We start from the raw sequence: 19,376 nt of genomic DNA, 5'->3' as shown, positions 1-19,376 counted from the left end.
CTATTGCAACAACTACGCAACTTGCTTAAACATCTGATCCATCTGTTGAAATAGATTAGTAACTTGTTGCAACTTCTTCAACAAATGTATGATCTGTTGCAACAATTAACTCATCTGTTGCGACATATTTTTTTAGTTTTTGCAATAATTTAAGCAATTGTTTTATTTTTTCCAACAAGGTGAGTAATTTGTTGCAATAACTAAGCAACTTGTTTAAAAAGATTAGTAACTTGTTGAAACAGATTAGTAACTTGTTGAAACAAATTAGTAACTTATTGCAACTTTTTTAACAACTATATGCATCTGTTGCAACAATTAGTAAGCAAAATAAATAAGTTCATAAATAGAAATTGTTCAACGTACCACCTTGGCTCCAAATCAAAACTTTTTAAATAAGAAAAAAAAATTAGGGGGTGGGAGGAGGAGTAGTAGGTGGGTGGCTGGTGAAAAAGCAAATTAAAAAAATTAAAAATTTAAATTTTTTTTTGCCGGGGAGGGGGGGAGGGGTGAGTGAAAAAGCAAATAAAAAATAAAAAAAATTTAGGGGAGGGGGGGGGAGGGGTGGGAGGAGGAGAAGGGGGGCTGGTGGATTTTTTGGGATTAAGTTGGGATCTTTTTGTATTTTGTAAAAGATTAAGAAGTTTTAAAAATTATAATTCAGTCCCATTTTAACCTAATCGCATTTTAAGACAAGTTTGACCTTGGTTGGTTGGTCAAACTTGTCACCATTTCTAATTAGTGACCTTATTTGTCACCTTTAGTTTATTTTTCCATGCTTCTAAGCTTTTCACTCTATAATTCTCATTCTCCTCCCAATTCTCTACGACTCTTTGAACATTCTAGATTCTTCTTTGAAATATTTTAGATACTAATTAAGTTGGTGATTAATTCTTAACATTCAAGTCCTATAATTACCCAATCAAGTCATTTATTAGATAATTACATGTAAATGTTTCTAAAAATATTTTTAAAAATGTACCTTTAAACCCTCAGATAGTAATAGTGTCATTTATTAAGAGAGAGTCATTTTATGTCTTTATTGAGCTAATGGCATCATGACTCTGCAATATGGATAAATGTGGTATAGTTGTTTATTTTCCTTTTAATGTTATACCATTAGAACTCTTCTCCTTGCTCTTTTTGAATAGTTACCAAGGAGTCTCCTTTGGTTGAGCTACATTATAAGAAGGGAAAAAGGTAAAAAATAAGCTTGAACTATTGAAAATAGATCACTTTTACCCTTCGTTAAGTTTTGGGATAAATTTACGCCTATCGTCTATTTTTGGGAGTACATCTGCCCTTATATCTAACAACCAAAAGATCCCTCTTATTTTCCCTGGCGAGTAGGGTTTTATATTTGCAGACATTACATATTCACATACTCGAATCTATTGATAAAAATTAAATTCTAATTAGTCAGAGTGAATTTGCACAGCTGCCTCTCTTTATACTTTTGGTGATATGATTTCTTTTGACAACACCATTATTTTCTTACCCGTTACATGGAAGTCCCTTTTAGATTTGTAGCGTCGCTCTAATTTTCGTTCACATTAGAGTGGAGAAAATCTCCAAAAAATTCTAAGTTGTTCTGTAGACAGATGACAAACAATGTTTCTTAATGAAACAATGGAACTACCCACATCTCATTAATTGCTCAATCATCTGAATTTCAGGCTCCCCTTGTGAAGATAAGATATTTAAATGAATTTTACCTATTGTGAGCCTTACAAATCACTGACCGTGTAAAATAATCATCCGCTGGCAGTGGATACAAGTTAAACTCATTCCTAAATTGTACGATAAGTAGGAATACAACTTTACACAATTGAAACAAACAAGAAATGTATACACTTCATCTAATACCCCAAGTGTTGAACAAAAGAGAGATACATTATTTTGTTATCATATATGAACGAAATAACAATACTCAAAGGAATAATATAAGCACAAGTGAAAGATCCAACAATGGCTATATAAAAGATATTTATCAAATTAGAGAGAGAAGGTAGGAGACTTTACTTAATGACTTAAAACTTTTGAATCTCACTACAATGAAAATATGTGACAGAGCATTTCTATTTATAATACTAGAAAACCAACATAGACTAGGACTAGAAAACCAATTCCAATATGAATTAGACAAATAAATCCTAACTAGATATGAATTAAATAAATACCAAATATCAATCCTAAACAACTTTGGATTAGTAACCTTGGTTTAATTCCAACATAGCCTCCCTTAAACCAAGATCTTCAAACTTGAGCGTTCCATGAACAATATCATATCTTGTAGAAGTCAACCACCTTAGAGTCACAGAAAATTTCCTAAAATATATAGCATCGGCAAATTTGCGGGTGTTGTCTTTAGTCAGCTTCAGTTTCACTTCAACAAGATTCACAGTTAATTTGACTTTCTCCATGTTAAACATCTTCAAAATATCATAAGGATATTTTTTCTTTTTCTTGTATCCTTTAATAACTAGTCTTGATTTAAAATTATCTGCTTCTTCAATTGATTTATAACTGGATCTTATGCGCCCATTCGACTTTAGTTGACTTTTCAAGAGCCGTATCATCAACAAATAATTTTTCATGCTCCTCCAAATATACAATTTCGGATAGTGGCCTCAAAATTAATTGCGTCTTCAATATTCATAATCATGCATGTCACTTGAGGATCTGGACCCTTAATTATTTCTGCTTCAATTTTGGGTAAATCATCAAAACCTTGCTCTTGGTGAATTCTTTCACTTCTTTCATCACTAGATTCATCTTCAATATCTTCAAACAATTTTTCTTGTGTGATAATGGTGGGTACTTCTATTCCTTTTTCATTAGCCCCACCTTGTATAGACGAATCATGTCTATTACATATCTCATTACTTAAAACACTAGTAGTCTCTACCGAAAGAGCATTAGTCCCAACCAAAATATCCTTTTTAGCTATCCCAGAAATCATTGTTCAATTTGAATATTATTGGATTCTGCATTGCAATCAAAGACATCTATACCACAACAAAAATTACCTCTACCTTCTCTTCTTTTCTCCACTATATTTGTACCTCTACCTTCTCTTTGTTTCTCCACTATTTCTGAATTCTGGCCTTCTTCATTAATTTCTGACAGATTCGATGACTCTTCTTTTTCTTTTGGTTGATCATCCTTTGTTTGCAATGCCTCCTCCATTATCTCATAAGTTTGTTCCAGGGACATCTCACATGTCACCAATTCGTCTTCTAGATCACAAAGTCTCAAATTATTAAGATCCTGGGTAGCCTCAAGAACTATTTTCTTGGTGTGAAACTCTAATCTTAGAGACTATAATATCCTCTAAACAACTTTAACATCTTCCAATACTTCTCCATTGGCCTTCATATCATTAACAATTTCTGTAATTCTTGTAAAAAATTCGTTGACAGATTCTGTTGGTTTCATCTGGGCCAACTCACTCTGTCTCCAAAGCTCTTGAAGTTTCTCTCTCTTCACATCTGCAAAGACGTCTATGTGATTTCGCCAAAATTGTCCAAGCCTTTTTTGCATGCAAATATTCGTTATATACATGCAATTCTACCTTGCTTTCAAGGTAGAAGCATTCCTTATTATCCAATTGTTTATTTTTCTCCAATTGTTTAGCTGATTCACTAGTCAATATTGTGCCTTATGGGATTTTCACGAACCCTTTATGAATAATGGACCATAGTCCAACAACTTTGAAAAAAATCTTCATCAGTTGATATCAACTCTCAAAATTATTTTTACCGTCAAACACAAAAAAGGACAATTTGGTAAAATATGAAATATTTAGATTCATTTTTTTTAATATATGTCGGATCTCACACAAGCCTTTGATCATATCTCACACAGGCTTTGATCGAATCTCACACAGGCTCTGATACCAATTTGAAGGAAATAAAAATACTCAAAGGAATAATATAAGCACAAGTGAAATACCCAACAAAAGCTATATAGAAGATATTTATCAAACTAGAGAGAGAAGGTAGGAGACTTTACTTAATAACTTAAAACTCTTGAATCTCACTACAATGAAAATATGTGACAAGGCATCCCTATTTATAATATTAGAAAACCAACATAGACTAGGACTAGAAAACCCATTCCAATATGAACTAGACAAATAAATTCTAACTAGATATGAATTAAATAAATACCGAATATCAATCCTAAACAACTTTGAATTAATAATCTTGGTTTAATTCCAACAATATACACGACCAACCTAACTCAACACATTAAAAGGAGTACATAAGTTGATTCACTGAAAGTCAGAATATTGCATTTTTTCAAATTAATTCCTACTCTAAAAGGAAGAAGAAAAACTTATTGAAACTAAAAATCAGAAGCTGCAGCATATGATATTGCATCTCCGATGAGCATTCCGCCAAGGACCTACATTTTCAAATTTGTTATTTATAGTCTGACTATCGTTTTTTCAAAGAAATACACACAGAATCTACACATGATCTTAAAACGTTTTGGAAAATGATTCTCAAAAGAAATAAAACAAAGTTGGCCTTAGATTGAAATTCTCTTATAGAAGACCTTCAACTCCTATCCCAAAGATACAAAGCACCCAGTCCTCTTCTCTTGTGTCGAAGCGTAGTGTAGTGTGGTGAGTGTCACGACACAAACTGATGGGCCATGATTAGTGCCCGAGCTGGACACTCGTATACGAACTACTGAATATAATCAGATTGAAACTAAGGGCAGCATGGAAATTTGCAAAAGCATGTTGTAAACTTATAATGCTATATACCAGAATAAACTTGTCTCCTGAGGATTCACAGTTAACGAAACATCACAAAATATGAAAGCCGACAAGGCTGCTGCTATACGCGGGAATATGCAAAATGAACTACATCTGTATAGCTGACCAAACCATATATACACAACCCACATGTGTCTACAGACCTCTAAGAGTACAACAAAGTCTATGTCAAAAGGATCTGTACCAAAATAACTCAAGCTCCGGAACAATGGAGCTCTCCAAGCAAAATGAGTGTAAGTCCTAAGCCGGGAGGATCACCAAACCGAGAATCTGTACCGCGGGCATGAAATGCAGCCCCCGAAGAAAGGGGGTCAGTACGGAAAATGTACTGAGTATGTAAAGCATGAAGTACAATAAAGAAGATCATGACTGAGTAAAAAGATGAGAGGAGACAAGTATGATAATCAAAGATACCAAAGCATCTGTGCCTTATGAGATGAGTCATGTATATATATATAATATACCGTACCCGGCCCATTATGGGACTCGGTGAATGATGTCATATACATATATACCGTACCCGGCCTATTATGGGATTCGGTGAAATAATCCTAAACCGTACCCGGCCCATTATGGGACTCGGTGAAATGATCATATACCGTACCCGGCCCATTATGGGACTCGGTGAAATAATCATATACCGTACTCGGCCCATTATGGGACTCGATGAAATATAATACGTACCCGGCCCTGTGGTGAGGGACTTGGTGAAATATAATATACATACCCAGCCCTCTAGTGAGGGACTCGGTGAACATTGCAATGAAACTGTGCACGAATACGTACCCGGCCCTCTAGTGAAGGACTTGGTGAAGTGAGGCAATAACAATGTGCACGAATAGAATATTCGGAGCAATCTTGTTCAAACTGAATCACCATTTAGAATTCGAGAAAATAAATAGAATGAACCAACACTTGAGAATCAAAGACAACTGTCATGTCAAGCACTACTGAGAACTAGAGTTCATTGGAGACATGTATGTTCGTCGTTCGCTCGTTTTATGTAATTCATGCCAAAAAGGAAGAAGGGATAGCTTTACATACCTTGAAGCTTATCTATTCGCTTAACTTCTACTTCTTGAATATCTACAATCAAGGGAATTCATGCTATCGTTAGGCTCGTTATCAAGTGCTTACCTTAAGCCTTTAAGTTAACTCTTTCTAGGATCTGCCGAAATTTTGGCAAAAAAGATCTCCTCTGTTTATATGCCTAGCCCAAAATCGTAATTCAGCAACCAACAACAACAACATCAATAACAACATTAAAAACATCACTTTCAACACTAACATGTGCCATAAAACAGCTCACATGCTGTTTTCCAACTTCCATAACTAATCAACTTACTATACCATTATTTAACGACTTTGCCTCCGAGAATAAACCTGTATTGACGTAAATAGAAAGAGATTCATACCTTATTCTTGTTAAAACAGCAATATCTCCGATATCCACTTGAATCCACGCTAAAATCCACCGCAAAACAATTCTAGAATCACAATCATGCGTTATCCGGGCTTGATCAACGCTTCGCTACTTGAAAACACTTTTTTTATGACGAAATTGCCCATCTGATTTTTTTGATGAAAAAAATGGGGTTTTGCCCCTTTTATAAGGTTCAAATTCGAGTTGGGTCACTGTAGCAGGTCGGTACTGTAGCAGTTACTATAGCACGTGTTTCTGCTCTATCAGCCGAACTTGTAACGTCCATAATTCTCTACTCCGATGTCCTATCAACGAGCGGTTTGTTGCGTTGGAAATTAGACTCGACGAACTTTATTTTAGGCTTTTGAAACACCTTAAAACACTTCATATGCTAAGAGATATTCTTCCCTCAATTTGGACCAAAATGTTTACACGAAACTTTACCTATCCTTTCTCCAAAGTCGTACTACGCCATTTCTTCCACTCATTTCCTTATAAAACCTTCCGGTATACCTTATGTAGATCCTTCACTCATTAAATATATTTAATAATGCTTGCTCCTTATATTCCAAAGTGGTTTTACTTAACCATAACTCAACATACTTATGTTTTAAATTTGATAAGTGCTTCTTCGAAGATACGGGGTGTAACAGTGAGGTTGCCTCACAGAAAAAGTGGGAAATTGGGGGAATTATCAGTTAAATATAGTTTGGAGCAATATATTGTCTTCCTTCAGGAAATTATATAGTTAGATGCCCCAAGTTGAAAATACAAACTTAAAACAATTATCCAGCTAGTAAAACTCTCGTTGGTTTGCACTTGAAAGACGTTAAACTAGCCTCTAACCAGATTATTGGATTACTTATCCCCCTGTAATCAAAACTTGTAACTAATTGTGGTATATGAATTTGAAAATTTTATGCTCATGATTCCACCTTAGTTGCACGTTACAAATTGTTGGGTTTAATTAATAGGTTGAATGGGAAATGGAGGGAAAATGAGTTGTTCCCTCTTGCTTTATGAAATAAGCATTTGTTCATCATTGGTAGTGGAAAGAAAAGAAAGTTCTCCTACTTAAAAGTAGAAGCACTCCTTCTTGTTGCTAAAGGGTTAAGAAGAGGGTCTCCCCTCGCGCCGTCATAGTCGCTCGGCTCGGCTTCGGATTCGGTCAGATGATCTGACCAAATTTTCTTCAATTTTAATTATTTAATTAATTATTATTTATTTAATTGATTAATTAAATTATCCAGATCCTGACCCGTTAGTGACCCGGATCCACGAGTCTGACCCGCGACCCATTTTTTTTTTGGATTTTATTTAAAATTCCCGCCCGTTTTCAAGTGACAGTTCTGAAGGGTTGCAAGCCTTCAGAAACAGTACTTCCATGGCTATAAATTCGTTTGATTCCTCAGATTTTTCCTTACGAATTTTCTGAACTTCAAAAACTTCTTCTTCTTCTGCACAAATAAATTCTAGTGTAATTTACTGCCGTTGAGTGGTGCGCTGACACCATGGTTTTAGGTACCGATACACCGGTGAGTAAGATCGTTCTATCCTGGGAGGATATATTCCATTAACCTCGAGCGCTTGAGGAGAATAATTTCCTTAACAACACACTGTGCATTCAGTGGGCTCGATTTTCTTCCTTAAAAATATTTTTCGGATATTGTTTTGATATTTTCTAGTTTCTGGTTTATACTTTCTGATTTTACAAAGTTTACTGTTTTCTGGAATTTTTACAAAGTTACTGTTTCAAAATATTTTCGTAATACAGATTAATAACAATCTTAAGGAAATTATATTTTATATATTAATCTGTATTTTGTTTTGGAGACTAAAACCTGTGTCGTTTTCTACTCCATATGAAATTTCGTATTCTGACTTGAAAATATAAAAACTTCGTTGGAATATTAAAGTTCATATTTGTACAACGATTTGAAGAACAAAAAAACTTCATCGTTGTTGTTGTGAAAGGTTTGCTATCTTGATTATTAAAACAGTTTGTCAATTTTGACAGTGAAAAGAAATGGCAATTGAAAGCGCTACTACTTTTACGACTGTTGCGGTAACGAGCCGAACTGCTGTGCCACCGGCGGAAAAACAGGGGAAATTTTCTAGAGCCAACTTCAAAGGATGGCAGCAAAGGGTGTTCTTTTGGCTTACCACTCTTGGTATGCAAAAGTTCACCAACGAAAACCCTCCAATGCCTGCCGCCGATATGCTGGACAATGAAAAATTTATGATTGCTGAGGCGTGAAAACAGGCAGATTTTCTATACAAGGGCTACATCCGAAATGCTTTGGAGGATGATTTGTATAACGTCTACAGTGCTATGAATACTTCGAAAGAATTGTGGGATGCACTTGAGAAGAAGTATCAGACTGAAGACGCATGCTTGAAAAAATTTGTGGCTGCCAAGTTTCTAGACTATAAAATGATAGACAGCAGAACCGTTGGAACCCAAGTTCAAGTGCCTTAACTTATTTTTCATGACCTTACTGCTGAAGGTATGGTAGTTAATGAAGCATTTCAAGTGGCTGCAATGATTGAAAAGTTGCCTCCTTCGTGGAGAGATTTCAAAAATTATCTAAAGCACAAGCGCAAAGAAATGAAGTTGGAAGATCTTGTGATTCGTCTCAAGATTGAGAAAGATAACAAAACAGCCGAGAAGAAGTTGCGTGGGCAACTGCACCAAAAAAGTAAGAAAATAAAGAAGTCCACCGGACAAAAGAAAGAGCAAGCCAAGAAAAAGTTCAAGGGAAACTGCTATAATTGTGGGAAAGCTAGCCACAAAGCCCCAGATTGTCGTCTCCCAAAAAAGGACAAGAAAAAGGGACAAGCCAACATAGTGGAGAAGAATGATGACATTGATGATCTGTGTGCAATACTATCAGAGTGCAATTTGGTTGGAAACCAAAAGAGTGGTGGCTTGATTCTGGTGCCACACGACATGTTTGCTCTGTAAAAGACACATTTGCAACCTACGCTCCCACTGGACCCCAAAAGGAGCTTTTTATGGGAAATACTGCAACAGCCAAGGTTGAAGGATATGGGAAGATACTTCTGAAGATGACTTCCGGCAAGGTGCTGACTCTCAACAACATTCTGCACGTTCCTACAATTAGGAAAAATTTAGTCTCAGCCACACTACTCATAAAAATCGGGTTTAAGTGCGTGCTTGTTAGTGAGAAAGTTATAATAAGTAAGAATGAGATGTTCATAGGAAAGGGCTACCTCACCGAGGGCCTTTTCAAACGAAATATAATGGTTGTTGATAGTATTAATAATAATTCAGCTTCGTCTTACTTATTGGAGTCAAATGATTTATGGCATGTTTGTTTAGGACATGTCAACCACAAAACCTTGCGAAAATTGATTAATTTAGAAGTATTGCCTAAATTCGAGTGTAATAAATCAAAATGTGAAATCTGTGTTGAATCTAAGTTTGTTAAACATCCATATAAGTCTATTGATAGGAATTCAGATCCTTTAGACTTAATCCACACAGATATGATATGAAGTCAATACCATCTCGCGGTGGGAAAAAGTATTTTATAACTTTTATTGACGATTGCACTCGATATTGTTATGTGTATTTGCTTAATAGTAAGGATGAAGCAGTTGACGCATTTAAGCAATACAAGAACAAAGTGGAAAATCTATTGAATAAAAAGATAAAAATGATTAGAAGTGATATGGGTGGAGAATACGAATCTCTTTTTGTAGAGATATGTTTAGAATATGGAATTATTCATCAAACTACTGCCCCTACACACCACAATCAAATGGAATTGCGGAAAGGAAAAACTGAACATTAAAGGAAATGATGAATGCTTTATTAATAAGTTCCGGTTTACCGCAGAGCTTGTGGGGGGAAGCTATCCTTACAGCTAACCGAATACTTAACAGGGTACCCCACAACCAAACACAATCTATTCCATATGAACTATGGAAAGGAAGAAAACTCAACTTGAAATATTTCAAAGTGTGGGGGTGTTTACCAAAGGTGCAAGTTCCTTTACCCAAAAGGGTAAAAATCGGACCAAAAACTATGGATTGTGTTTTTATTGGATATGCTACAAACAAGAAAGCTTGTCGGTTTTTGGTTCACAAATCCAACAATCCCGAAATTCATGTTGATACGGTAATTGAATCAGATAATGCTGAATTCTTTAAAAATATTTATCCGTATAAAACTGAATGTGAGTCATCAAGTGAAAGATCTAAACGACCGCGGGAAGAACCAAAGGAAAGTACACCAAGTGAAGAGGATCCAAGGCGTAGCAAACGTCAAAGGACATCTACTTCCTTTGGACTAGATTTTGTGACATTCTTGCTTGAAAATGAGCCTTAAAATTTAAAGCAGCTATGTCTTCTTCTGATTCAGAGATTTTGAAAGAAAGCAGTCAATAGTGAGATTGAATCAATTTTGAACAACCATACATGGAATTGGTTGATCTTCCTCCGGAAATAAACCTTTAGGATCAAAATGAATCTTTAAAAGGAAAATGAAAGCTGATGGCACTATTAACAAATATAAGGCAAGACTTGTGGTCAAAGGTTATAGACAAAAAGAAGGCCTTGATTACTTTGACACATACTCGCCGGTAACAAGGATAACATCTATTCGGGTGTTAGTGGCACTGGCGGCCGTACATTGTCTTGAAATCCATCAAATGGATGTTAAGACAGCTTTCTTAAATGGAGAGTTGGAGGAAGAAATTTACATGGAACAACCTAGGGATTTGTGGTTCCTGGTAAAGAAGGGAAAGTGTGCAAACTTGTAAGTCTCTTTATGGACTAAAACAAGCACCCAAACAATGGCATGCTAAATTTGACCAAATAATGTTGGCAAACGGATTTAAGATCAACGAGTGTGACAAATATGTTTACATTAAAAATACTCCAAATCATGAAGTCATTGTTTGTTTATATGTTGATGACATGTTGATAGTGAGTAAAGATATTGCCGATATAAATGCTACTAAGCGCATGCTGGCTAGAAAATTTGATATGAAAGACTTAGGAGTTGCTGATTTGATCTTAGGAATCAGAATTCATAAAACTCCACAAGGTCTAGCATTATCGCAGTATCATTATATTGAAAGAGTACTTGACAAGTTCAAGTATTTGGATTTCAATGTTGCCAAAATGAAGGTGAAAGTGACTCACAATTGGATTATGCAAGAGTGTTGGGAATTTTGATGTATATCATGAATTGTACGCGACCAGATATAGCATGTGCTATTAGCAAATTGGGTCGGTTCACAAGTAATCCCAATCAAACTCACTGGATGGTAATGAAACGAGTTTTGGGGTATCTGAAGCATACCCAAGATTATACTTTACATTATAACAAATATCCCGCCGTGATTGAGGGATATAGTGATGCAAATTGGATCACCGGATCATCTGAAGTTAAATCCACAAGTGGATATATTTTCACAATTGGGGGTGGAGCAGTATCTTGGAAATCATCCAAACAGACGTGCATCGCCCGTTCTATGATGGAATCTGAATTTATAGCTTTAGACAAGGCCGGTGAAGAAGCTGAATGGCTCCGGAATTGCTTAGAAGATATTCCATTCTGGCCCAAACCTCTGGGACCTATATGCATACATTGTGATAGTCAAGAAACAATAGGTAGGGCAGGGAGCATTATGTAAAACAGAAAATCTCATCACGTACGACGAAGACATAATACTGTGAGACAACTACTCTCTAGTGGAATTATCACTATTGACTATGTAAAGTCTAGAGATAATGTGTCGGATCCACTTACAAAAGGCCTAACTAGAGAGGCGGTTGAAAGATCATCTAAGGGAATGGGTTTAAGGCTTAGGACAAGTCATCATGGCGGTAACTCTACCTAGTAGACTGGAGATCCCAAGAGCTAGGTTCAAGGAGATCAAAAAAAGTTGTGACTGACGGTTCGGCATTGTCAAATAACTCAATCCATTCTCATGATGAAGACAATGTTCGGGAACAAGGATAAAACATTAAGCCTTTTTAACAAGTTGATAAAGCTTAAATTTTTTAATGGTTTCAAGTTTGGCAGGTTTGACCAAATAGTGTATCTACGCGATAACACGTTTAGGAATCACCTATGTGAGTGTGAAGTGTAAGCCGCTTCAAAGAGGATAATTGTAAAAAGCCCATTCTCTATACACTCATGAAACCAGGAGGTGTTCATGGCTGAAACGAACACAACCGTAAGAACCATAGACGGTAAAGGATTGATTATGTGACATGTGGCTGTCTAGGTATACACCAAAGCTCGAAAGTTCAAAGATATCAAATCTACCGATTGACCGCGTATATCTGACATATGTTTACTACAGAAAGTTCAAAAGGAAACCTACTTATCCATATGCAATTAATCCTTGCTTGTAAATCACACACTTGTCTGTGCATTCCTTTATCTTATAGCCATTCCCTATTCATGTGGGGGATTGTTGGGTTTAATAATAGGTTGAATGGGAAATGGAGGGAAAAGAAGTGGAGGGAGAATGAGTTGTTCCCTCTTGCTTTATGAAATAAGCATTTGTCCCTCATTGGTAGTGGAAAGAAAAGTTCTCCTACTTAAAAATAGAAACACTCCTTCTTGTTGCTAAAGGGTTAAGAAGAGGGTCTCCCCTCGCGCCGTTGTCGTCGTTCGGCTTCGTCAAATGATCTGATTGATTGATAATCTTTTTGGACCAAATTTTCTTTAATTTTAATTATTTAAATAATTATTAATTAATTAATTAATTAAATTATCCAGATCCTGACCCGTTAGCGACCCGGATCCGCGTGTCTAATCCGCGACCCGTTTCTTTCCCGGATTTTATTTAAAATTCCCGCCCGTTTTAAAGTTACTGTTCTGAAGTGTTGCAAACCTTCAGAAATAGCACTTCCATGGCTATAAATTCGTTTTATTCCTCAGATTTTTCCTTACAAATTTTCTGAACTTCAAAAACTTCTTCTTCTGCACAAATAAATTCTAGTGTAATTTACTGCCGTTGAGTGATTCGCTGACACCGTGGTTTTAGGTACCAGTACACCGGTGAGTAAGATCGTTCTATCCTGGGAGGATATATTCCATTAACCTCGGGTGCTTGAGGGGAATAATTTCCTTAAGGACACACTGTGCATTCAGTGGGCTAAGATCGTTCTATCCTGGGAGGATATATTCCATTAACCTCGGGTACTTGAGGGGAATAATTTCCTTAAGGACACACTGTGCATTCAGTGGGCTCGATTTTCTTCCTTAAAAATATTTTTCGGATATTGTTTTGATATTTTTCCAGTTTCTGGTTTTACAAAGTTCTTGTTTTTACGGAATTTTTACAAAGTTACTGTTTCAAACTATTTTTGTAATACAGATTAATAACACAAATAACTTTCTACTAAGCTTAAAACATCAACTAAAGCTAATCCATTTCAATTTCCTTTACAAATTGAATAATTTGTTCTTAAAATAATTATTCAAAAGAAAGATATGCTTAGTGGAGCATTCAATTAGCTGCTGATATAACAAACAATATGAAAACTAAAATACTGATTGTTACAATAAACTAAAGATTAATGTAGAATATAACTTGAATACCTGAAATTTTAACTCTTCTAGACACAATTATTTCATCTTCTGTAGTGCCTTTGACGGCCTCGCTGCTTCTTTCGCCTTCTCATAATGATTATGTATTCTACTTCTTCAACAATCCAAGAAAGCCAATTGAAATTTCGACTCGAAAGTATGAAATACGCTATGGAGAATCCAATAATAAGTCCTTTCCCATATCCCATAAGGACCGCCTTCCCAAATTCACTTAAAAATGTAGAATTGCTTTCTTGATCCAGCACATGTGTCGTGTTGTTTGTCTCAGGCATCCCGCTACTTCCACAACCTTCCAAAATAGGGAATCCACATAATCCATCATTGCCTTCATATGAATTATTAGCAAATTGACGTCCTTGAGGGATGCATCCTTGGAGATGATTGTCGGAGAGATTTAAGAACTCAAGAGATGTAAGAGAAGCAAGTTGTTTTGGTATGTCTCCTGAAAGCTAGTTAACTGAAAGGTCCAATGATTCAATTGAAGATGAATCTCCGAGTGATGGTGGTATATGACCTTGCAATCGATTATGACTTAGATTCAACACGCGAAGTGCAATGAGATCTCCCGTAATATTTGGAATTTGTCCTTCAAATTTGTTGCTTGAAAGATCAATGGTCGTGTAAATAGTCAAAATTCTGACAAGTTCAAGCTCGAGGCCTTTGTTGCAATTTTTAGAGAATCTTGGTAGTACTCATCTCCAAGATATGTCGGTGCTTTCATTGTTTGATCAATGGTCCTCATGGCTTTCAACTGTTGAAAGAGACTTGTCGGCAAGTTTTCTGTGAAGGCATTGTAAGAGAGATCTAAGATTCGAAGCTTAGGAAACAAGTTCTTCATCCTTGATGTTCTTATTGGTCCATGCAATTTATTTGATCTCAAGCTTAAAACTCGTAGCTTCGGCAGAGTTTCCAACCCTATGGGGAATGTGTCTTTAAGGTGATTATCTCCTAAATCAAGAACTTGCAACTCTTTGAAATTGGCCAAAGATCGTGGGAGTTTCCCCAGTAGCTTATTGTCATGCAAGTTGAGGCTTCTAAGTGAACTTCCAATGCTAGAAGTTGTTGGAATTGTCCCAGAAAGATTGTTCTGGTGCATATCCAAAACCTCAAGGCTACTGATATTACCCAAACATTGTGGAATTTCTCCCATCAAATTATTTTTCGCCAAATCTAGGATTTGTAATGATGTCAAATTGCATATAGATGAAGGAATTTCCTCACTGAGATTACTTTCTGATAGAAGAAGTATCTTATGGAATTTTGCGGAATAGGTAGTGAGCCTTGAAGAAAATTGGACCGTAAATCAATAATATCTACAGATTGAAAAGGAAGTGAATCCACACCTACCAGCATGTTGTGGGATAAATTAAGACGCCGCAATGAAAACATCCAGTTAGACCATGCCCAGTCTGGAATTTTTTCTTGAATCCTATTATTTGAAAGGTCCAACTGTGAAAGATACTTTGCAGATCTCAAAAATTCCAAATCTTTTACTTCACATAAGGCTAACCGTAAGAACTCAAGAGACTCTGGCTAAGTAAATTTATTTTGGTTCTCATTGGTCAATGAGATACTATTATATGAAAGATCTTGAAACGGAAGATTTTTGAGGTCTAAAAAGAAGTTGACATCCACATCGCCACAAAAATTATTTGATGAAAGATCTAACACCTGAATATTCGTTACGGATCTTAGAAACTCCAAATCTTTTACTTCACATGCCGCCAATCGTAAGTACTCAAGAGATTTGGGCAAAGAAACTTTGACTTTGTTCTCATTGGTCAATGAGTTACGATTATGTGAAAGATCAAGAACCCGAAGATGCTTCAGATTTGAAAAGAAGGTGACATCCACATGACCACTAAAATTATTTGATGAAAGATCAAGCGTGTCTAGGTTCACAAGGTTCTGAATTGACTTGGGAAGATGGCCTTGCAACTGATTGTCTCCTAAATTAATCTCGACTAGTGAATTGTTCTTAAAATCCTCAAGATGAATGGAGAAGTAGTTAGAACTCAAGCCTAAATTACTTTGTGACGGATTATGGGAGAATATCCGGAATGGTATTCTTCCATTCATAGAGTTACTATCAGGGAAAAAATATTTTATATGTGTGAGATTTGAAAGAGATTCAGGAATAGGCCCCCAAGGATTGCACGAATGAAGTCTCAAAGACTGTAGTGACGTTAGATATCCAAAAGATTCGGGCAAATTACTAGAAAGGTTCACGCTGTTGAGATCTAACTCCATGAGAGATGCACTGCTGTTCCATTTGGTCATTGAAAAATAACCACTGAGCTGAGGATTCTGTGATAAGGCAAGTGCTTTCAATTTTGGCAGGTGAAAAACACTCCCAAGTAATATCCCAAATAGCTTTGTTTGATAAAGCCTCAGAGTTGTTCTATGAGAAGACAAATTTGGAGGAATGGTCGACGAAATGTTCACACCATTAAGATCAAGCTCTCTTAGATAGGTCAAGTTCTGAAGGAGTAATTTAAAATCATGAGGCTCAAGTCTCAGCTTACCAATATCAACCATGACTGGGAGATGAAGAGAACGCAACTCGAAAAGATGAGAGATTTCAGAAGGAATTTCACTTGAGAAATATGAATAGGAAAGATCAAGACGTGTCAAGCTTGAGAACTTGTCAAATTTTGGCGAGATTTGAGAATTGGAAAAGTCATTCCTGGAAAGGTTGAGCTTTTGCAAATGAGAGAGCTGGAAGAGCGTGCTAGCAATCAATCTTACCAACAAGTTGGCTGCAACTGATGTCAAGCTCAATCACAGGGCCACTCAACTCATTGCATAACACTCCATCCCATGAGCAGCAATCTCGTCTCATAGTCCATGAACTTGTTTTTGCATAAAAATCACACATAGCTTCAGGATAAGGAGGAAAAGGTATTGTGGGATCTACAGTAAACGTTTTACTGAATTTTAGAAGGGAAATGCTTTCATCTTTCGGACACAGATGAGGTAATATGGCAGAAGAAAAAGCAATTAATTGACAGAGAAACACAACTAAGAGCAGAACAGAGAGTTGCCTATAGCCCACCATGCTTGCAATAAAGGGTTTAAAAGTTGGTAGTGGATAAGTAACAAAAATGTGTGCAAATATATAGGCTAAAGATTCCAAGTTTTCTTTGACGTGTCTTGTATTCCCAGTTTTACAAATTTTTAACTAAAGCTATTTGTGTTAGTTAATTGTAAAACTGAAACTCGATTGAATTTTTATTTACTGTTACATCTATTTGATTCAAATAAATACAATTAAGTTGTCTGTATTAACAAATAATATGCCGAGCAGTTAAAAAAAGTACGTATAATACTTTAATTTCTAACGTCGGATAATTCAAGTTAGAGTGTTGATGAAGGTCATATTTAAGCAACTAAATGAAAATAAAATATCAGAAAAAAGAAAACTAGTTAAACCACATGTTTTTGTTTCACTTTCACAATGCTCTTAAACTTCGGAATGTTGTTAGATTAAAAATACGAAAAGGAATTGCAGAACTCTTTAATTTCTACAACATATTAAGCTAAAACAGTCATTCTAGTCTTCTAGATATCCTTTACGTGTCCAATTGCCTTTTTCTTCATCTAAAGTATAAACTCATTTCCTTGTTTATTTTCAAAAGGAACAAGAAAGAAGAAAATAGAGGTAATTTAAGTCAATGAAGCCTATGAACAATGAATGAAAGTGTTGTTATTTCTCAAAGTCAAGACACAAGTCTTGGCATAGAAATTTAAAAAAAAAAAAAAAAAAAGGCTACAACACACAGAGTGTTTCAATTTGATGTTCACTTTGATGTTACTCTTTCTGTGAGCTTATCTCCTCTAATCGCCTTGGATTATGGGACTAGTTGTGCATTATTTTAAGTCTCTTTTTTTGTGCATCATTTTAAGTCTCTTTTTTCTACTTTTTGAACTAAAATAAAAAAAAAAAATCTTATTTTTCTTTCAATATTGCACCCCAAAAATAATGTGGAAAATGAAAAGGTAAGTTTTCAGTGATGGGGATCTAGACGACGAGGACGGGTTAAAGAAAAGGACCAATAAACTTTTGAAGAAAGGATGTACCTGACGCCTTAGGCGAATTTCACATCTGAATGGAAGAGTAAAGTGAAGAGCTTTATAAGGCATAACACAAGCTCACATGGTTGCGCATGATGTATCATAACCTAAGGAATAAATCCGTGAGGTCTATTGGATCAAAGCGGACAGTATGTGCCATGAGCTTGGGCTATGACAAGTATGGCATCAGAGTTGGATGCTCCCTCAGTACGGCAGTAGGGCAAATCTCAACGAGGACGCTAAGTCCTTCGGGAAATGTCTGTGATGCCTAGACGGGGCCGGGTTAAGGAAAGGATGACAGTCTGCGGTCTGCTAAGCTTCTGAATAAGAGGTGCACATGACACCTTGGGAAACCCACATCTGAAAGGGAGAGGAAAGTGAAGAGCAAGACACAAGTTCACATGGTAGACACATTTTTGAACTCGATGATGGTGTAGCTCAATGGACAAATATCTATCGAAACAATATGGATAATACGTGTTATGAGCTTGGATTGTGACAACTTAATTGATTATTGATGAAGATCTCAGTTTATGAAATTGTAACACAAACTTAGGGGACAAATAACATAAAAATTTATCTTTAAGATACTCTCTATTAGATTGGATCTGTCCTAAAGTCATATGTCCCAATCAAAGGGGCTTTGTGAAAAGGAGTCCTATTTCAAATAACTTCTTATTGGACCAATAACTGGTCTAGTCAAGCACTCAAGCATATTAATAACAAACCAATTAAGTAGGAAAATGTTATTTTCAAATTAGACACGACTAAGTCAGGTTATTGGCCTTCTTCTGTATAATTATGGGATACCCGAATAAACATGATACTTCGAATTATTTCTAACAAGGGGTACTTCATTTTCATCGAGACATGGCTTTTTCAAGCCTCTTTATTTCTAACTAAGAGCTTCTCCCCAAACTTTTGAAAAATCTCATCGACCATAATAAATTCACTAGTTACTTCTTGAACCAAGGAGGATTTATATGTTTTTAATCGTCTTAGTTTTGCTAATGATGTACTAAATGCGATTATCAATAATGTGCTTGGAAAGCCCTGAACCAATTCCCTTTATGTTTAGAAATTGGAGTTCAGCTGGTGCCTTCATAGCAGTCTATTCTAAGTTTATGTTTGTAAATGATACGGCATCTAGGGCACAAAGAGATGGAAAAGGGAGATAGACACTTTACATTATTAGAAAAACTCCACTCTTACATAATAACATTACAAGGGAGTTTATTTAGGTGCTAATTAAAGGATAAATCTAGACATAAAACTACTAAATGCTTTTAGCCTTTCACACTCTCACAATGAACTTGGTCATCTCGAAAACACAAAATCATGCCCCTAAGTAACGTAAAAATTGGATCTAATCACATAGATATCCTTTATTTACACGGCTGATTCTCTCTTTTTTTTAAAATAAAATAAGATATTATTCTCACTCATTATATTAATTTTTGTTTATTGCCTTAGTAACAGATTTTTCTACAAGTTTA

The 19,376-nt window shown here is 35.8% G+C and overlaps 1 protein-coding gene and 2 pseudogenes across 1 annotated transcript; 1 reads left to right on the top strand and 2 right to left on the bottom strand.

The window, feature by feature from the left end:
• The first annotated feature begins 8,235 nt into the window (after positions 1 to 8,235).
• On the top strand, positions 8,236 to 10,103 carry LOC132039452 (uncharacterized; annotated as a pseudogene).
• Positions 10,104 to 13,829: 3,726 nt separating this feature from the next.
• Positions 13,830 to 14,956, bottom strand: LOC132040073 (receptor-like protein 9DC3; annotated as a pseudogene).
• A 383-nt stretch (positions 14,957 to 15,339) lies between these two features.
• Positions 15,340 to 16,344, bottom strand: LOC132039451 (receptor-like protein Cf-9). Its single transcript, XM_059429930.1, has one exon. It carries the CDS (start codon positions 16,342 to 16,344, stop codon positions 15,340 to 15,342), a length of 1,005 nt encoding a protein of 334 aa, XP_059285913.1.
• Positions 16,345 to 19,376: the final 3,032 nt, after the last annotated feature.

Source organism: Lycium ferocissimum, chromosome 12 (genome assembly GCF_029784015.1).
Source record: "Lycium ferocissimum isolate CSIRO_LF1 chromosome 12, AGI_CSIRO_Lferr_CH_V1, whole genome shotgun sequence".
NCBI lineage: Eukaryota > Viridiplantae > Streptophyta > Magnoliopsida > Solanales > Solanaceae > Lycium > Lycium ferocissimum.
This window is presented reverse-complemented; position numbering and strand designations above follow the sequence as displayed.

Excerpts from the sequence above, each read along its gene's own strand:
- LOC132039451 (XM_059429930.1), bottom strand. The coding sequence starts at position 16,344 with ATGGTTGATATTGGTAAGCTGAGACTTGAGCCTCATGATTTTAAATTA.